Raw genomic sequence first — 19,522 nt, 5'->3', positions numbered from 1 at the left:
ATTCAGTTCCTCTAACCTCCAGAGAGGAGTTTCCTCTGCAGCACTTCTTCTAAATCGCTCTAAACAAACAGTTTTGTCGAGTAATTTAAATTCATTGTCTGGTGTTAATTACTGCTTCCAGTCAGTGGTATCGCCTTCGTGAGATTCACAACCCAGATGTAAGACAGGCCCTGTCGACGCAGTCCTGACTGCGGGCTGCTCGGCGGTAGAAAAGCGTGCTCCCCTCATGTCTGGAGTGTGTCTGTCTAAACAGGGTTCAGCAGGAAAACTCCGCTCTTCTTCCTGACCAGGAGGGCATGCTGTCATTAAGACTGACATGCCGCACCCCCGCATCCGACCGCAGATGTGGTGGGCCACCCAGAAGACACTGCAACACCCATGATGCAGCATTAACACGAGGCATTCCCATTGTTTCCCATCAGTCCGTGGACCTGCTCCTCTTTCCATTTTCATCTTGTTGATTTTGGAGGTTTCACAGCAGTTGGAGGAAACGTGTATAATTTTGTAATTGAACGATCTGCATTTTCTCTGAATTACCGTGGCGAGCAGTTCACACGTGTCCATTCAGAAGTTTCCACCCAGTGATGAATTCATATTTTGATCAAGTTTTCTTCTCCACAATCAACTATTACTTGTACACACTGTATAATATAATTATTCTACTTTACTAATGTGGAATTCTAAGACAATATATAAGACAGATATAACCACCATCTACATCCACATCACAGTATTGCAAATTCGCATGAAAGTCAAATTGTATATCCGAATTAAAACTAAGCTCTTTTAAAGCTCGACAGTCGTATTCATGTTTTTTTTTAAATTTTCTTACAGCCCTTCATGTTCTCTCAAAGCCACTCTTAAATGATAGAGCTTCTTATTACACAAACCCTAAAATCACAGAGCGGCTTATTCCACGATGACCATAATGTCATACAGACTACGCCACAAGCAACACTGAAGGTAGCGTCGGATAGAAAATGTCAGATCTGTCGGAGAGGAAACATGTTCCTTCGCTGGCTGTCGGAGAACACAAGGCGTGTGTCGGTGAAGACCATGTCCTCTGGCACACGGCTGAGTCAGCGGTGGATGTGGTCAATGTGGTGATGAGTTTGGCTGATGTGGGCACGGTCTGTAACAGAGTTGTTCCACTGAGATTTTCACAACCAGTTTCCTGTCAAGTGTGCCAGATATCCACATGGCTCTTTTAACTCCTGGAAGGTTTGATCCTGCAGCACCTCAGCCAAACAGGAAGTGGAGTCGAGCACATTTACATGTCAAGACATTGTTTCAGGTGGACACGGAGCACTAAGAGAGAAAAATCTGAACAGTCGTCTTGTCTTTCTTTCTTTCTGGTCGCTTTTGGTTGTTATTTATTGTGAGTTTTATTCGCTACCTGTTTTTGTTTTTTTACATTGCTATGTATTATGTTTCGTACAGATGACAGATTATGATTATGATTATCAGCGTCAAAATTGGACACAAAACATTGTCCTGATATATTCTGCACTGATTAAACTACATCCCAATGGGTCCTTATTGCAGGCGCAAGGAGCTCTTTTATGTACTGGTGAGTATTATTCTGCTATTGTGCCCCAGTCTGTGACTCTTTCTGAGTTTAGACGGGACATCGTGGTCACATGAATGGTATTGATTGTCACACTTCCTGTTGGGTGCCGCTGAAGAGGGATGAGCAGCCACAACGGAGTGTGATACTTTCTTCTTTGGCTTCTGTTAAGAAGAACCCATCTCAAAACATTTTGTGATTTCACTCCCGTCTGAGATGGAGCCTCTAGTGGACGTTAGAGGAGCTGCATCTTTAAGCAACTGCAGCTGTGGTGGTTGCAGCTTGATTTTACAATCACCTGTTGAGCTTTTTCTTTTTAGTGTCTCTCATCAAAAAGCAATGTGTGGTCTAAGGGAGTTATCTTCCTCATAAAATATTTGCAAAGCTTTTTTTTTTTTTTTGATCATTTGAAAACCTACATTGTTTATATCCATGTGTGCAGCTTGTTTCTTGTTGTGTTACTGCCCCTTGTAAATCAGTGTAAAACCACTGCTGGAAACATGCAGTGTCTCTGACAACATGCATGGGAATGAGCAAAATCCCCCAAAATGACTCTACAGTGTAACAACAGGCATTTTTTGCAGTGCAGTGTTGTTTTGAGGCATCTTGTATGCAGAATTGACTTCATCTAATTACATAAGTCGTAAGGTGTAACGGTATATATTAGGTTTATCAGCTGATAAATAAAGAGTTTGACAATGCAGACAAAAAAATGCCCAAATAGTAAACGACAAGTGTCTTTTGTAAGATGCTTTCATTTCCCATGTGAATTTCCAAAAGTATCTACAAAAACCACCAGTCAGAAAAAAGGTTATGCCAAAAATACCATTTAGTGGTTTATTATCCCAGCTGCTTATCAGAGGGAGAATGTCACATTATTTATTTTATTTAAATTTTTTTTTCCATCTGGTGGCGCTCAGTTGTTTATATTTCTCTGAAGTGCTTGCCAGCTCTCCGTCGGCAGTCTTTGTAGTGGGTTTCACATTTTGACTGGCACCTGAAGCCGCCAGCAGGAGACCTGGTTTGAGGTGGATAACGTCGATCAGATCAGGTTTTAGAGGCAGAAATTCGGTTCCAGATTGTCTGTTTTTCTTGTGTCGCCAGGGGAGTACGAGGCAGATCCAAACATTTTATGCTGATATTATTAACTGCTGCACTTTGTGATCATTTCTTGCAGCAAGACAAACAGCCTTTGAATTGTGTCTTTCAGTGGATGAAGTATTTCCCGTGTTTTTCTTGTCCTGCTTTCCTGTACTCTCACTTTGAACTCACTTTTCTTTCTGCTGATGGTGCTGTATTTCTTTCAAAGTTGAGCGTAGGCAGGCTATCAAATTCTGGATGCTAATGTGACGGTCATTAACCAGTGGGCCACACACACACACACACACACACACACACACACTAGAGAGCTGCAACGTTTGGAGTGCTTAAGCTCTGATGTTTTGCTTTGTAACTAAAACCCAAGTCACTCCGCGGGCCCCAAATCCCCGAGCTGAGTAAGGCCATTCCCGCTCCCCGCTCCATTGTTGATGAAATTTTCTGAAAAGACGACCGGCTTGTGTAACTGCAGCAAGCGCTGAGTCTGTGCAGGGCCGAGTGGGGCCCTCTGGGCTCGGCGGGGGCGGGGGGGCAGTAGATACCGTGGATGCTGCCACAGCCTGAGCGCCTGTCTGACCGCAGCTCGTCTGAAAACATTTTAGAAGTGTTTATTTCTCTACGTTTACTATCAGTAGGAGACGTCATTACGGTAGGATGAGGAGAGGGCAGTTTGGCCTTCTCGTTTTTCTTCGGAGGCCGGTGTCATTTTTATTGCAAGATGATCTCAGTAGAGTTAATGAGGTTCATTTTTGCACTGACGTTGCACTTATGGACTTTTTTTTGGATAACCGTTGAATCTTTGGGGGTCACATAATGACAAACTTCCGCTCCACTGACCTGTTTGGTGTCTTTAAGCTCACTGTTTTGGGTTTACAGTCCACACACGTGCTCTCATCAACCCCACTTCCAGCTGCAGTAGGCAGCTGACTCAACTCTTCTTGCTTTTCTGTTTGTTTCCCATTGGGCGAAAGTCATGGACAGTACTATTTTTGGTATCACCTCCGTTGAGGTTCCAAGAAAGCTGAGCCGTTGCTAAAAGGAATCATGAATTCACTGCAGACCACTAATTGGTCAGAGAGAGTTGTCACAATGACACGGCATTGCTATAGCAATGACGCCCTTTGAAGGGGTACAATCTGCAGTGGGAAATGAAATCCAGAAAAGTAGTGAAAATGAGAAGATTCGAGTAGCCAGTGTACCGGCATTGAAAGCAATGACAATCCCACTGTAAAATATTTATCCAGCACCAAATAACAGCCAGACAAATTTATTTGCTCATTTGGGAGCTAACGAGTCAGCTTTTCCCCTCAGGAGGTGGTGGAGCCCGAAACTGAGCTAAAAGGTGAATATGGGGTGTGGCTCTAAATGAATTGAGATGTCAATCCATGTCTTTGGATGTGTATGTTTTGCTAATGCTTCAGCATCACTACTTTGTAAAGGGATAATTACAGATGTTTGTTGTTGTAGCTGCCCCCCTAAAGTGGCCAAAAATATCTATTATTTCAGCTGCGTGACCCGCGTCTATTTTCTGTGCTTTCTACAAGCTCGGGCATTAACCAAGTCACGCTACTGGAGACTCATTTCATTCAGTGACATTGAGGCAGACATTTTTTTCCCAAAATGAAAATCTTTGCCTTCCATAAACAGAAATTAAGTGGAGACTGGCCGTTATCAGTGTTTATCCAGTCTGTCAGACGAAATGCAACTATGCATTAACAAAATGTTTCATGCCTCTGTCCTCTTTAATATATGTCTTATATAACCATGGAAACCTGTCTTTAGATCAAAGCAGGCCTGATAGATGAATTAGATCTTTAAGTGCCAAAAAAAAAGAAAAAAGAAAAAAGTCCTGCCTCACTCCCCACAGCGAGGCGGCAGACAGCTGGAGCCTGCGAGCGCTGCTGGATGCTATAATCTCGGTTGCCTCACAATCCGACAATGCCTTTTGTTGGACGCGATGCAAAGCACAGTGAGACACATCCTGCCGGAGAGGCACCGCTTTTTTCCCCTCTTCCAGTTTTTACGTGGACAATCTGGCCCGCGTCACAATCCCTGAGAGGTTCTTGGCTCATGCTTTGTGAATGTGACAGGGGTTACTGGCTTTTACAGTTCATCCATCACCGCTTTCCCTCCACCTCTCAGATCTTTTAAATTGTTTCGCTTCCCCCGCTCTCTTACTCGCATCTTGTCTTGTCCTCATTGTCTTGACGCTTCATCTCATTTTTTTTCCCTCACATAAAGACAGCCTTGAGCATTCTGCCCGCCTGTGTCTGTGATGGATATGGTTTCCATCACATGTAATGAAAGAGATGGAGCCTAAATCAGGCCACACATGAAGCCGGGATGGTGTCGGTTTCCTGGCGGGCCTCAGAGCCATCCCATGAACTCAGAACCCTTTGGCCCTAATTCTGCACTTCCTCTGATTGCATCATTGGCAGGTACGGCCTCGACGTGAGCGCGCTGTTGGACCGAATACATTCTCCATGCTTTTTAACAGTCAGTTATTAGGTGCAGGAGCGATGCAGCCAGGACCTCCAGTGTGAGACAGATTTGTGAATTGCCTGTTGACGGTGTAACAAATGGATTTACAGCTTTTGTTCCTTCAGGGAAAAGTCCACAGAAAAGTTATAAAAGCTGTTAGTGGTGATTTTTTGTTTTTGTTTTTGTTTTATTCTTCCAGACTTTTGTATAAAGACATCAAACTCACACTTTCGCTGCTCGGAAATATCTTTCACTCCCTCATTTCCAGCTACAAGTTGCACAACTAAAGGCAGTGTCCACCTGATGCACTCTAGGGAAACTTTGCTGTAAAAAAAATAAAATAAAAAATCACCAACTTAGCGAGTGGACACATCGAGGAGGGTAATTCAAAACATCGTAAACCAACTCCTGGAAGGCATCAAACATCCGACTGACGATAGAAGAGGGATTTTTCTTTCAAATCGAAGCTGCAGCTACAAGTACCTGAAAGTCATTGATTTATGTGCACAAACACTGAAAGTCATGGGCCAGTGGATTTGTTCTGACAGACACACACACACACACACACACACACACACACACACACACACACACACAGACACACACACACACACACACACACACACACACACACACACACACACACACACACAGACACACACACACACACACACACACACACACACACACACACACACACACTGCAGCACATGATTCAGTGCAGGCCACCTCACCATGCCACTGAGAAAGCTGAGCCGCGTATGACTCATTCATCAGGCCATCATCTCCCTCCTGATTGTAAAACAACTTGGCTTAGATTACAGTGTATCAGAGATCCTGTAAAACATCTTATTTCTGTTTGCGTAATTAAGGACAGATGGCACAGAAGACGGCTGCTATTTAAATAGAAGCAATAAGAAACAAACACCTGGAGTGTTGGCATGCAATGAAAAAGATAGATTAATTTTACAATTTGATGATTCATCACTGGATCGGATCTGTAGGGAGGAGAGAGAACTCGTGTATTAAAGTCTGCCAGTGTTTTGTTTTGTTCTTTTCGATGCAACCACTGGGGGGCACTAAAGTTGGACATTTTTAAGCTGCATATAATTGCATACATTTTTCGGAAGGTTATATCTTTTACTGTAAATTCAGATTTTACAAAACTAGAATCAAAACTAGACAAACAATGTTGCTACGGGGGGAAAAATCTTGCTGGTTTGTGTATCACACCGAGATGTACAAAAAAGTTACATTGCACCATTACGTCAACTCAACAGGAAGTCCACCATTTTGAATTTAGTTGCCATTTTTGCCGATTCACACGTTGTACTTTAACAAACTCCTCTTTCAGATTTTGTCGAACCGACTTGAAATTTAGTCTCTGCACTCATAAAATGTTTGGAATTAAAAGTTATCAAAATAATTTGTTTTTGTCAATCAGTGTGCCTGTGGCGTGGCAGCCAACAAGTGACCCAAAAATGACTTTTAGGTCACTTCCTTTTTCATAATTTGAATGACATGCTACAGTAAAAATTTTTTGTTTAAGTCATGTCAAAGGGGGACTTGAACAATCACCCTTCTTATTGAGGAGTAGCAGTGCTAACCACTGCGCCACCAATCTTCCCAGTAGTTAGACAGCATTCATTCAAATGTGACCAAAATTGCTGCAGACATTCTTTGGATAGTAGATATATGTGTTTTCAAGAGGGTCTGCAGTGATAATAAACACACAAAAAAGTCCAAAAGAGACTTTTTTTTTCATTGTGCACTGGTTAGAGCAGTTGCCTCCTCACAGTGAGAAGTAACTTGAACATGTCAGTTCAGAAAAAGGTCATATAGAGTATAGAGTATATAGTATAGAGTATAGAGCATAGAGTACATAGTATAGAGTACATAGTATAGAGTATAGAGTATATAGTATATAGTGTATAGTATAGCCAGTGCGATGTGGCTAAGTTTGATGTTTTGGCGTGACATAGGAAGTTGATGTTTAACGATGCTCCAAACCTCATGAAACTTGCGTCAGGCTCCAACTTTCATGAGTTTTTGAAGATGTTAAAGCCGCCAAAAAAAGTAATTTTTTTAAAGAACAATAAGGAACGAGATCGAGAAAAAAATTTAAACTGCAAGCGGGAATATGCGGACCATGGCGTGCTGCACGTCGGGGAGCCGGCGGCCCCGACCCGCTGGATCCCCGACGTGCAGCGTGCGAGGGCCCAAATATCACTGCTTGCAGTTTTATTTTTCTTTCTTTCTTTCTTTCTTTCTTTCTTTCTTTCTTTCTTTCTTTCTTTCTTTCTTTCTTTCTTTCTTTCTTTCTTTCCGCAGAACTGTATCTCGGAGTATTATTTCCTTCTGAATACATTCTGCGAAGGCTTTGAGGGCTTCTTCCACTGCTGAAGTTTGTCTTGAACTCCTCTCTTTGTCCTCGGTGCCAGGTATAATTCACTGATTGCCCTCTTGGAGCAAATCTGTGCTCTGGTTCCTGGAAAGGGCTTGAGAGTGTGTTAGGCGAGGCAGGGATCCAAATCACAGTTTGTGTGACCTCAGCTCACAGCTTTGTGTTATAGTCCGTTACTATAGCGTCCCTGCTGCTATTTACAGTAAATAAACATTGTCTTTTAATGAACAAGGCCCATGTATCAGCTGCGTCCTTTTGGACATTATTTTGGCCCTTCGGGAGCCACGTTGTGATGAAAAGGATGCTGTTTGGTTAATCCTTTGTTTCAGGACATGAGGCTGGGGAAAGATGCGGGTTTAGAGACACTTTATTATCACAAAGGTGGACACTGTCTGGACATCATTCCAACATCGAGGTTTTGCAGAAACAATGGGTGACTTGTTGAACCAAAGCACACAATGACAAAGGGAATGTATTTACTTAAAAAAAAAAAAGCCCACTGGTGTGTTGTTCTTGTTTTGGAAAGCCCCTTTGTGTCCGGAGCATCGTTTGTGTTTTGCTGGGAGCAGTAAAAGTGTTGTTGTCAGCCTGCGGTCTGAGCATCCTGAAGGATGGTTGTTTTTGTGGTTGTGGTCGGTGTGATCCGACCGCGTCTCACTGTGCAGGCCAAAGGGAAAGATGACGAATCAGTGTCCACTTTAAAGATGAGCAGCCAAACTAAAGGAAACCGAGTCCGTGACGGTAAACTGTGAACAAGGAGCTCGGTGTTTGCGTATGTTTTTCCACCATCTTTTCTTCATGTCCTGAATACTGAGAAATTTGTCACTCCAGAAAGCGTTTTAACTTTTCAGTGACCTATTACACACAACTCCCCATGTAGCCAAACTTCAGGCGCCACAAACCTCAGGATATTTTATCCACGTGTCAGGATTTATACATCTGGGCTTTGTTGGTGTGACAGACATTTGAGAATGTGTGAAAGCTGTTTGTCATGACAGTCTCATTTTCATCTGGTCATTTGTCAAACAATCAAAGGAGGAAAATGAAAGCATGTCATACCACAGGTGTGCAATACTTAAATATAGTCAGCTTCATAATTTTGTTTCATTCAGTCTAAACTTTTGATTCCCTTTTTGTATCTTTTAGCATTTATTTCTTCATCATTTGATCCTGTTCCTGCTAACAAAAACAGCCAACGAAAGAGGACACGAATGAGACAACACAGTCGAGAACGCCACATCCCATGTAAAAGCAGGTTTTGGTAATTTGCAGGTTAAAAGACATCTCGGCGTCGAAGGCAAAACTTTGGATGTAAAGCTTGTAATTTGAACCAGTAACTGGGACCTGCTTCACTTTGACATGTTGTTATTTAAATATAGCTGAAACAACAGTTATGTACAATTTAGCGACGTAACTTCTCGACATGTTTTGAGTGGGAAATCATCAGATTAATGCCTCCTGCAGTGTTTTTTTCGGGATTATTTTCTGGAACATCTTTTGTGTCTCCCCTTAGATGACTGACAGTAAGCCAAATCCTGCATAACTAGGACAAGTAATGGAAACTCAGCTGACATCACATGTTGTTCCAATTCACTGTCTTATGTGATCAAACTGTTTAAAACATATTAAAATTAAAGACTTCATTCACTAATGCAAAGTGTGCATATGACTGTTTGTGTTGAGGAAACATTTAAAGGAGCAGTGTGAAAGATCTATTGGCATCGTGTGTGAAAGAGAAACTAAAAACTTGCAGTAAATGCGAAGGACCCTCTGTAAAGCCTTAGTCAACAGCAAAATAGGAAGTTCATAAACACTGAGTGGGTCACAAAAGGTGGTTTCAGGCAAGTCGTAGGACATGTTGAGAGGAGAGTAACAGCTTCTTTCATGTCTTATAGTCCTTGGGCTAAAGATTTAGCGAGCTAGCCAGGAGTTGAACCTAGAATCTTCTGATCCGTAGTCAGACGCGTTATCCATTGCGCCACTAGCCCTATGATCCACATGTTTCAGAGGGAGCTTTGTTCTCACAGCAATGCATTGTGACAGCTGGTATTGTAATTGGCCAATGAGCTTTGAGAATGTGATCAATTGACTGGTTGAGATGGACAGTAAAAGGTCTAATACAGGAAAAGATGCCTGAATTCCCCAGTTTTAATCCATGTAATAGAAAGCAGAGGCTGGTTTATGCCGTGACCCGGATTCGAACCAGGGTTTCTGCAGCCACAGAGTACGAACCACTATACGATCACAGGCTTCACGCCAGCCCTTATGACATGGACTAAGTTAAAGATTTATTGAGCTAGCCAGGAGTTGAACCTCGTATCTTCTGATGTGTCGTCAGACAATTTATCCATTGCACCACTGGCCCTATACTACAAAGCTTTAGGTAACGGATTTGCTCTCACAGCATTGCACTGGAACAGTTCCATTGAAACAGAGCTGGAGCAGCAACACAACTAAATTATATTTTACAGATTCTGCCGTGACCTGGATTTGAAACGGGGTTGCTGCAGCCACAATGCAGAGTACTAACCACTATACGATCACGGCCACATGTTCCCTTGTACTTCATCTGCTGACACACTTCTGTCTTCACATTATAAACTTTATTACATTTTCTTCTGTTATCTGCATGTCTTTCATTCATAATGTGTCTCAACAGTCAAGTTCCATGGATGGTTTATTTGGTACTTTTGCACGTCTGACAGGGATAATATTTGTCTTTTGAAGGAAAAAAAAGACAAAGGAAAATAGGAAGTTCATAAACACTGAGTGGATCACAAACGGTGGATTCAGGCAAGTCCTAGGACATGTTGAGAGGAGAGTAACAGGTTCTTTCATGTCTTATAGTCCTTGGATAGCATGTGGGCTAAAGATTTATTGAGGTGGCCAGGAGTTGAACCTAGGATCTTCTGAGCTGTAGTCAGATGCGTTATCCATTGCGCCACTAGCCCTATACTAAACATTGGTGGGGGGCCACTTTCATTGAAAACAGAACCATTAAAACGAAAAGCACCAACATTGTCTTAAAGCCGCACTCAGCCGACCAGACCGGCATCTGTCTCTCCCCTTATTTGTTCTGCTGATCCAGGAAGTCACTCCAGTGGGAAATGAGCATCAAGCAGGTCACGACCCCGACAGAGCTGCACGACCCACAGGCGTGCCGACGCTCATGTTGAAAACAGCCCTTCCATGTGACGTCTGCTCTCTCCACGGCCACGTGTTTTGTTTTTTTGCCACGCCAGTCGTCCTCCATATTTGACAGCCAACTCTCCTCTTATCCACGCAGCATCTAAAGATCATCACTCCAGTGTGCACTGACACGGAAAAGACTTTCGCCCGTGCGATAGGTTAAACCCTTACAAAGTGTTTTGGTGTCATTTGAGCGCAGCAGATTTGTAAACACCGTCAGCGTGTTTGGATCGGAGCAGCGACTCCTTGATTGTTGTGAGCTGATGAACTGATACGGTTGATTTCCTGTGGACGCGTGCGTGAGCTGACACTTCAAGCACGTCAGCGGTTATGAACGATTACGAAATGCACTCGTTTATCGTGGCCGTTTTCCCAGAGGGCACTTCTCTGCTTACAGTTAAACTAGTGGCGAGGGAAGACTTTGGTAACTCCTGATGTCTCAAATACAGCTGCGGTAATCACTTTCTGCTGAGTAACTCGCTCCACACCCAGCGCTGCAGCTGTGTTTTTAAAAGGCAAATGTCTTTCAGGCATGGATACTTGTTAATACACTTTAAAGAGGCAATTGAGGCTCTTTACGTGAATTGGGGCGTGATCACCTGCCATATATTGGAGATCTCAAAGCTGAGCTCACCCTCGGGTGTTCGGTATTCTGATACCACAAGAAAACAAATGTAGTAACGCTGCAGTTTTCCCTCATTTCTTTGTCTGAAATCGTTACTTTCCACCTCCTCTGTCTCCACATAACGCCCCGATGGTGTTAAAGATGTGAGTATCTCGGCAAGAAATCACCAAAAGGCACAAATAGTTGGATTTTCTTTACGATGTCGAGCTTTGAAACAGTTTGATGAGATTGATGGACTTCTACTTTGTCTTTTGCTCTAATCTGCATTGTTTCCAACATAAATACAGTAGCAGTTAGTAACTAGCAGATGAGGAGAAGTGAAGCAGGAAGATGCGAAGAGGCTGATGCGTCCTCGGGAGTTGGTGAAGACCAAAGAAACACTGGCTGCAAGGTTATAAATGTGAAAGTAATGGCAAGAAATACCCAAAAGTTGATTTTCTGCTGGGCGATAGGAGAAAGAAAATGGAAGAAAATAATTGCTAAAGAAAATCTGAAATGGATCTATTAATTGAGTAATTTTCCCTGAAGGATGATGGACTTTTGAGGTCATTTCGATATTTGGAAGTCTAAAGGGGTCTAAACTAAATATCAACCGATGGGAAAAAATAAACTGTATTTTCATCTGGGATCATATTTATCTTTTGAATAAAAATATCTGTTGAGTAATTTTATTGACAGAGTTTTGTAATTAGTAGGTTCAGGCATCTTTTAGAATGTGTTGAGTGGACAGTAGTAACTTGTTTCATATGTAGTTTTCCTGGGATACACAATATATGGAGAAGATATACTGGACTGTAGGACATGGACTAAGTTAAAAATTCACCGAGCTGGCCAGGAGTCAAACCTAGAATCTTCTGATGCGTAGTTAGACACGTTATCCATTGCGTCACTAGCCCTGCACAATGCAGCTTTAGCTACAGTTTTGGTCTCACAATATTGTACTGTAACAGTTGGCAGAGTTGGTGATTGGCAAACGGGTGTGGAGAATGTGATCTATTGATCACTGGTTGAGTTGGATGACAAGACTCTTCATGCTGTTCAATCCATGTAAAATTAAACAGAGCTGGAGCAGCAACATAACTAAAGTGTGATTTACAACTTGTGCTGTGACCTGGGTTCGAACCGGAGTTGCTGCGGCCACAACGCAGAGTACTAACCACTATACGATCACAGCCACATGTTCTCTTAAATGTCATCTGTTGAGACACTTGTGTCTTCACATTATAAACTGAATTTCAAATTGGCTTCTTTTATCTGCATGTCTTTCAATAATGATGTGTGTCTAAACAGTCAAGTTCCATGGATGGTTTATTTGGTACTTTTGCATGTCTGACAGGGATAATATTTGAGAGGAGCGTAACAGCTTCTTTCATGCGTTATAGTCCTTGGATAGCACATGGGCTAAATATTTATCGAGCTAGCCAGGAGTTGAACCTAGAATCTTCTGATCCGTAGTCAGACGCGTTATCCATTGCGCCACTAGCCCTGTAGAGATCAGGCTTCAGGGGCAGCTTTCCTCTCACAACAGTTCACTAACACCTTTTATATTAGGTAGTGTTGCAAATGTGATCATTTGACTGGTTGAGTTGGACAATAAGAGACTTCTTTCAGGAAAATATTCCTGAATTGCCCAGTTTCACTCAGTTTCAGAGACTGGAGAAGCAACATAATAAACGACCTTTAACAAGTCATGCCGTGACCCGGATTCGAACCGGGGTTGCTGCGGCCACAACGCAGAGTACTAACCACTATACGATCACGGCCACACGGTCTCCTTAACAGGATCTGCAGATGCTGTTTTGTCGTCACATTATAAACTCTGAATATCAAACTTACCTCTGTTATCTGTTTGTGTTTCCTAAATGATGTGTCCAAGGGCAGTCCAGTTCCGTGGATGTTTTATCAGGTACCGTTGTGTATGTTTCACTGGGATAATATTTTTCTTTTGAATATAAATTAGTCTCTAATAAGTTGACCAACAGTTTGAGTGGATGTAATTGGTATGTGCAGGTAGAGTTTTAAGAGATTAATAGGTCATTTTATATGTAATTGTCTTGGGATATAAAGCTTGTAGAAATGTTGCACATGGAGTAAGTTAAAGTTTTGTCGAGCTACCCAGGAGTCGAACCTAGAATCTTCTGATCCGTAGTCAGACACGTTATCCATTGCGCCACTAGCCCTGCTCAGTATAGCTTCAGGAGACAGTTTTTTTATTTCATAAATGATGTCTGCCAACAGAAAGTCAAATTTTATGGCTGATTTATCAGGTACTATTGTGAATGTTTAGCAGGCATAATGTTTATCTTTCGAATATAAGAGTTGTGAACACTGTGAGTGACTGTAATTGGTAGGAGCAGCCATCCTTAAAGAGCTCCTTTCATACGTAATTGTTCTGGGATACAGATCATGTGTCGAGACGATATAATGGACATGTAGCACGTGGGCTAAATAAAAGACACAATGAGCTAGCCAGGAGTCGAACCTGGAATCTTCTGATCCGTAGTCAGACGCGTTATCCATTGCGCCACTAGCCCTCGGCAGTACAGATTTATGGGCCGCTTTTTTCTCACAACAGTGCACTGTAACAGCTGGTATTGTAATTGGCCAACGGGTGTTCAGAATGTGATCAATTGACCGGTCGAGTTGGACAATAAGAGGACTCATGCAGTAAAATCTGCCTGAATTGGCCAGTTTCCATTCATGTAAAATGAAGCATAGAATTGAGCAGCAACATAAATAAATGATCTTTAACAGGTCATTGCTGTGACCCTGATTTGAACCAGGGTTGCTGCGGCCACAATGCAGAGTAATAACCACTATACAATCACCGCCGCTGATTTGTTATCTCTGTTACACAGATTATTTATATCGTACTGCTGCATATGTTTCACATCTTTTGAATAAAAAAAAACAGAAAGACAGGGAGTTTATGAATACTATGAATTACCATAATCTGTAGGTCCAGACATCCTTTAGAACATGTTGAGAGGACAGAAAGAGTTTCTTCTTCATGTAAGTGTCCTGGGATACACAGTATGTAGAGAAGATGTATGTTTTGTAGCACAGAGAGAAAGTTAAAGATTTGTCGAGCTAGCCAGGAGTCGAACCTAGAATCTTCTGATCCGTAGTCAGACGCGTTATCCATTGCGCCACCAGCCCTGCACAGTACAGGTTTAGGGGATTCGAACAGCTCTCTGGTTGGCCAAATATGTGAAGTAGACAGTGCCACCTCCATTGTTACTTTCTAGTCGACACTGTGCCCTCATATCTGCGATAAGCTTCTTGGTCGACCTCTACTGAGGACGTCATGCTTTCACAGTCCGGGTGTTGGGAAAACGCTGTGCAGCTTTAACCAAATGAAGTAAAGTAGGTCTGTCGTTTGTCCTGTGAGGCGGTGTTGTCGTCTGAGTCAGCAAATAATCGGAGACACGGAAGAACTACATTCAAAACCACTCGTCAGTTTTTTGCAGGACTTGCCCGCTCTTTACGGTAAATCTTGGTGTTCTCTCGGGCTGGCCGGGCGCCCCGCCTCCCTTCCAGCTGGACTCGGCGTTTAAACTGAGGTCTAACTCTCAGTGATCATAAACAACCCCTTCACACCCATAAGAATAAGTCAGTTTGTTAACTTTGGCATCTAAACTCCCAGTGGGGGACCGTGACGAGCCAATCAGCGCTGCATTTTTTTTTTTTTAAATGTATTACCTCATCATGTAAAACACACTTTAACTTGATCGTGTGGTGAAATCTGTGGTTTTAAATGGTTCGCAGGTTGACGTACGACCGAAACTGACTGACTCCGCTTAACGTGAACATGTCGTGTATTGTGTTGCCGTCGTGAATGACAACTTTTCCTTTATATTGAGGTATGTGAAGTGAGTTTCATTCCAGGTGCATGAAAAAACCAGAGACACACACACACACACACACACACTCCCAACCTTTCCACAAGCAAAGACACACACTTCCTGGATTGAAAATGAAACGCAGCTGTGTTCCCGTCAGCGCTGTGGATCTCGCCACTCATCTGTCATGAAAAATATCCTCGGAAAAGAAATATTCCACAAGTGTCGCCGCAAGCGAAGGGCCCCGACTCGGCAGGAAGGTTAGGTTAGGTTAGGTAGTTACTTTATTAATCCCCGAGGGGAAATTTTTTTCGCTAGGCAAGGCAACGAGAAGAAGTGGATCCGCAGTACTTCACGTTGCACAAGAAACAACGCTCCGTGCGATTCACTCTCGGTGCGCCGGGAAGGAATCTTTTGTGCACGCAGCGGCTGAAAAAGAGACGGTTGGCCGAGTGAAGACTTGAGTTCAGGAAAATAAGCATGTCGCTGAGGGGTAAACAAGTTAGTGGGGGGAGAGGAGGTAAAGGGGGAGGGGGGTTGTTTTTGTGTCCCCTGCCCCTTCACCACCCGGGCCCCCTGAGGGAACAGGCTGGACTCTTTTAATGTGGTTTTCCGAGGCTGTTTGTCCAGATGTGGGACTCCTGGACGCAACGGAGTCCTCCGCCGGCACCAAGCTCCACCAGCATGTCCATTTTAGACATTTCTGCTTCGGAAAAATCGCACATTACGCATCAAAATGTACTGAATCATGTGGTATTCTTCATTGTTTCCACACAGGGATCCAGGAGGGCACCCAGTGCACCAAGTGTAAGAATGAATGGGCGCTGAAGACCTCCATAGCTCTGCTCTACGTGCTGTGTACCCTCCTCACCATCGCTGTTGCCGTACTTGGATATAAAGGTACGACGAGGTCACCGCACTCTGCCATCACTGCGACCTGACGGGTACAATTAGATGACGTAAAATGATGCACTTTCTTTCCCAAACTGTTCAAATGAGTCACTTACGTTGTCCTGAAAGAGCCAGCGTCCAAACATATCATTAGGTTCCTCTTGGCGTTGCCAAGAAATAAGATCTCTTGGTCCCCCGAGTGGCCTTCAGCGTTGCCCAAGTATGACACGAATGTTCTTTGGCCGTTCTTCTTTTCATTGTTGTCAGGAAATGGATTAGTAATGGAAAGTATGACCGCAGGTCTGACACGCCTGCGAGAAACAAAACAAACAAACAGCAGTTTCAGCCTCATGCGTCACTCGTCGATACTAACGAAGGGTCAGCTTCATCCGTATCAGCTACGAGTTTAAAGTTTTCGGAAACATACCTGTTAATTTTCTCGCCGCGAGTCGGAGGAGAAGATGGATACCACGCTCGTGTTTAAGTATGGAGTTGCCAACAATAATTCCGTGGAGTCCTGCCTAGAGATTTCAAACCGAGGAAAAGCGCTGGCGTGGAAAGCAAAGCCACGCGTGTGTTCGCACGCTGAGGGTCTGTTCAAGCTGAAGATCTTTTATCTTTTCAGTTTTTTGTTTAAAATTCTAATTAACATTATATTTTGCCAGTTTAATCATCAACAGTTGCCATGTAAATCTCACTGTTGTGAAGAGTCTCCAAGAAATAGTCCAGCACATAAAAGTAATTCAGTAAAATATGCTATTTATAAACTACGGATTTCCTTAACTTTGGATAAAACACTGTTTCCAGTCTTTAAGGCTTTAAGCTGAGCCGATCTGCTGCTGGAAGTTGCTTTTTATAAAGCGGACAGACATTAAAGTCTCTGCAAGAAAATGAAGTATATTTATATATATGGTATTAATTAATATTAATTATATTCCTTTAAGGCAAGGAAATTTTTTTTTTTTGTTATTACTTTCTATACACCTCTTTCTTCAATGTTTCTATGAGATCTGTTTCTCCAGTAGAACATTAATCTAATTAAAACTGTTCACAGGAAATGGGGACATGTGATGTAATAGATATAATTCTATCCACCTCTAGTGTTGGGGGTACAGAGAGAAATCTCAAAACCTCTGCGCGTCACCCAAAACTATCCGCATGACTTCAAACCACCCGAGCTAAGTTTGTACACATGTTTCTCTGTGATTTAAGTGAACAGGCCCTTTAAAATTCAACTCCACCCGACTGTCTGTCTGTCCTCTCGCTCCCTCTCTCCCTCTTTCTCTCTCCGTGTCCAAGCCCCTCTGTCTCCAGCCCACAACCTTCTCTCAGTTTATTTTACCAACACTCCCAAAGCTCACACCTCCAGAGAACTTCTTCAGGCGTTGTGGAGCTGAACTTCCTGGTTGGCTTTCGCTCATTTTTTCCAGTTTGGGAAACGGTCCCGCCGTCTTTCGGAGGATTGAACCCTTAATGTTCCTGCCATAATTGTGCTAAACATTCCCACATGTGACTGCGTTATTGCCCCCCCCCTCCTCCCCCCTCAACATCCCCCCCCCACCCCGCTTATTTTCAATTGGTGAAAATGGCATGAAGTTAACATGTTCGGGCGGGTTATCTGTGTGTCTTGAGTACGCGAACAATGATGTCCCCCCCCCCCCCCCACCACCTTTTCACTCAGAGCTGAGCCGGTCCTTCTTCACGCTGCATGTTTTTCATGCGGGCCTAATTGATCCCAGATGAGCAGCGAGTGAACTCAGTGCAACTCCAGCAGAACCCGCTGAAATTGGGTTTTTACTGGCGCTGAAGCGCTGCTCTGTCAAGGGAACCACAGCTCAGCCTAAACACACTCCCAGCTCCAGATGGTTATGTAGTGAGACCCGGACTGCTCTATGCACTTAACATGTGTGCCTCGCTCAGTCCTCCATCACTGACCCGCAAGGAACGTCCTCTGTGTCGGTCCTTTGTCTCGGCGCCGTTCGACCTCAGGAGCGAAGCCGGGATTCAGTGACCTCTGTCTTCTCTCCCGCAGCTTGTTTTCCTGAAATGACACGACCAAAAGCAATATGAGGTCATTCTCGGGGCTCGGAGGATTTCAGTCCCGTCACGTTTCCTGAAAGAGAGTCGGAAAAAGGCAGAAGGAGCCGCTTTCTTTTTACAGCGGCACAAAACGCCGAAGAACCAGTTTGCTGCTGAAATGGAAATATTTCAGTTCAGTCTCTGTAACCCGTTCTAGTTAAAGTGATACTGTAACTTTTGAAATAAGAAAGTCACGAAGGCATGAGCAATAAAACGCGTTGCTGCTCAGTTCAGTACCTGCTGCTGGTCTGGTAGCTAAAAGGTTGCTCACATCAGCTAACTGTGGCTACATTTGAGGGATTTTAGGACAAATGTGAGACAAGACAACACACCGCACCCGTTGGGACATGTTTGGTGTTTCCTGCTTTCCTGTCAGACTGATTGAAATTCACCGTAGAGGACACCTGAACTCCTGATGCCACCTTCACACCAGCTAATGTTGTGTTGGCTTCTGTGTCGGGATATTGCCCCACGTAATCTTTTGTTGGTATTTCTGGAAAAAAAAAAGTTAAATAGCTTCTCAGGGTTCCCAATTCATATTTTATGCTAAATGAGCATTGAGAAGTTGAAACCTTTTAGAATCAACAAAGTTAGCAAACAGTTAGTTTATGTGCTTACGTCATCATAAGCTTCCCTTTGGTTATCCGCTGTGCACCTTGTTGCCGAAGCTTGAATTGCAACTTTTCCTCCAGAATTATCCGCCACCGAATCAGGTTTAATATCTAAAGAGACGTGCGGGCGCATCTGTCTTTGGAGAACAGCCAATAGAAATGTCCTTTCGTTTTTGAAAAGACCTGCGATTGGCTGATTTTCTCAAGCCTGAATACAGAAGAAAGCGGAGGAGCAGAAGGTCTTGTTTTCTCTCTGACAGCTTGAATTACGTTGAACGATTTTTATGGTGTTTTTGACCATTAACGCACAAAACAACAGCCCTCCAGTTTGAGAAAGCAGAGCGACACAGAACTCAGTAGATAAAAGTTGACGTTTGTGATAAAACACTTGTTATTTTTTTTTTTTTTACAAAATCCAGTGAACTGTACCACATTGAGCCTCGAGATTCTTGGCCTGTGCCTCCCAGAAATGATAAAATAATCAAAGAATGGAGTTTACAGTTCACTCGCTTCATTAATACGTTGTGTAAGGAAGTTTGATTTTACAAGACAGCCTGGACAGAGTCAACACACAGTTTCAGGAACCACCCACACAAAATCTGGAAACAGTTCAAACTGGGTACAAAACAGCTCATTTCTTCAACATTTGGGCCTATAAGCCTCAGTCGTGCTTTCCTCTGCAGCCCTGCTGCAATTTCAACTTTCTGCATGTGTGTTTTATGGTTAATATGACCG

General features: G+C 43.2%; 1 protein-coding gene and 6 non-coding genes across 9 annotated transcripts in view; 1 reads left to right on the top strand and 6 right to left on the bottom strand.

Annotated features, from left to right (window-relative positions):
- The window catches only part of LOC138204363 (collectin-12-like), a 40,142-nt gene that overhangs the window by 14,688 nt on the left and 5,932 nt on the right, over window positions 1-19,522 (top strand). For all 3 annotated transcript variants that reach the window (XM_069159569.1, XM_069159567.1, XM_069159566.1), the window contains exon 3: window positions 15,984-16,106. In XM_069159569.1, the coding sequence (XP_069015670.1) occupies window positions 15,984-16,106 (123 nt within the window). The remainder of the gene's footprint in view (window positions 1-15,983; window positions 16,107-19,522) is intronic.
- On the bottom strand, window positions 9,466-9,538 carry trnar-acg (transfer RNA arginine (anticodon ACG)). The gene has a single exon. It is a non-coding gene; the product is annotated as a tRNA-Arg (tRNA).
- trnar-acg (transfer RNA arginine (anticodon ACG)) lies at window positions 12,778-12,850 on the bottom strand. Its single transcript has one exon. It is a non-coding gene; the product is annotated as a tRNA-Arg (tRNA).
- trnah-gug (transfer RNA histidin (anticodon GUG)) lies at window positions 13,056-13,127 on the bottom strand. The gene has a single exon. It is a non-coding gene; the product is annotated as a tRNA-His (tRNA).
- On the bottom strand, window positions 13,472-13,544 carry trnar-acg (transfer RNA arginine (anticodon ACG)). The gene has a single exon. It is a non-coding gene; the product is annotated as a tRNA-Arg (tRNA).
- On the bottom strand, window positions 13,826-13,898 carry trnar-acg (transfer RNA arginine (anticodon ACG)). Its single transcript has one exon. It is a non-coding gene; the product is annotated as a tRNA-Arg (tRNA).
- On the bottom strand, window positions 14,451-14,523 carry trnar-acg (transfer RNA arginine (anticodon ACG)). The gene has a single exon. It is a non-coding gene; the product is annotated as a tRNA-Arg (tRNA).

Source organism: Embiotoca jacksoni, unplaced genomic scaffold, assembly GCF_022577435.1.
Source record: "Embiotoca jacksoni isolate LCO1_2020_lvr unplaced genomic scaffold, fEmbJac1.0.p SCAF_25, whole genome shotgun sequence".
Classification (NCBI taxonomy): domain Eukaryota; kingdom Metazoa; phylum Chordata; class Actinopteri; family Embiotocidae; genus Embiotoca; species Embiotoca jacksoni.
The sequence above is the reverse complement of the archived record's forward strand: the minus strand, read 5'-3'. Positions and strand labels throughout refer to the sequence as shown.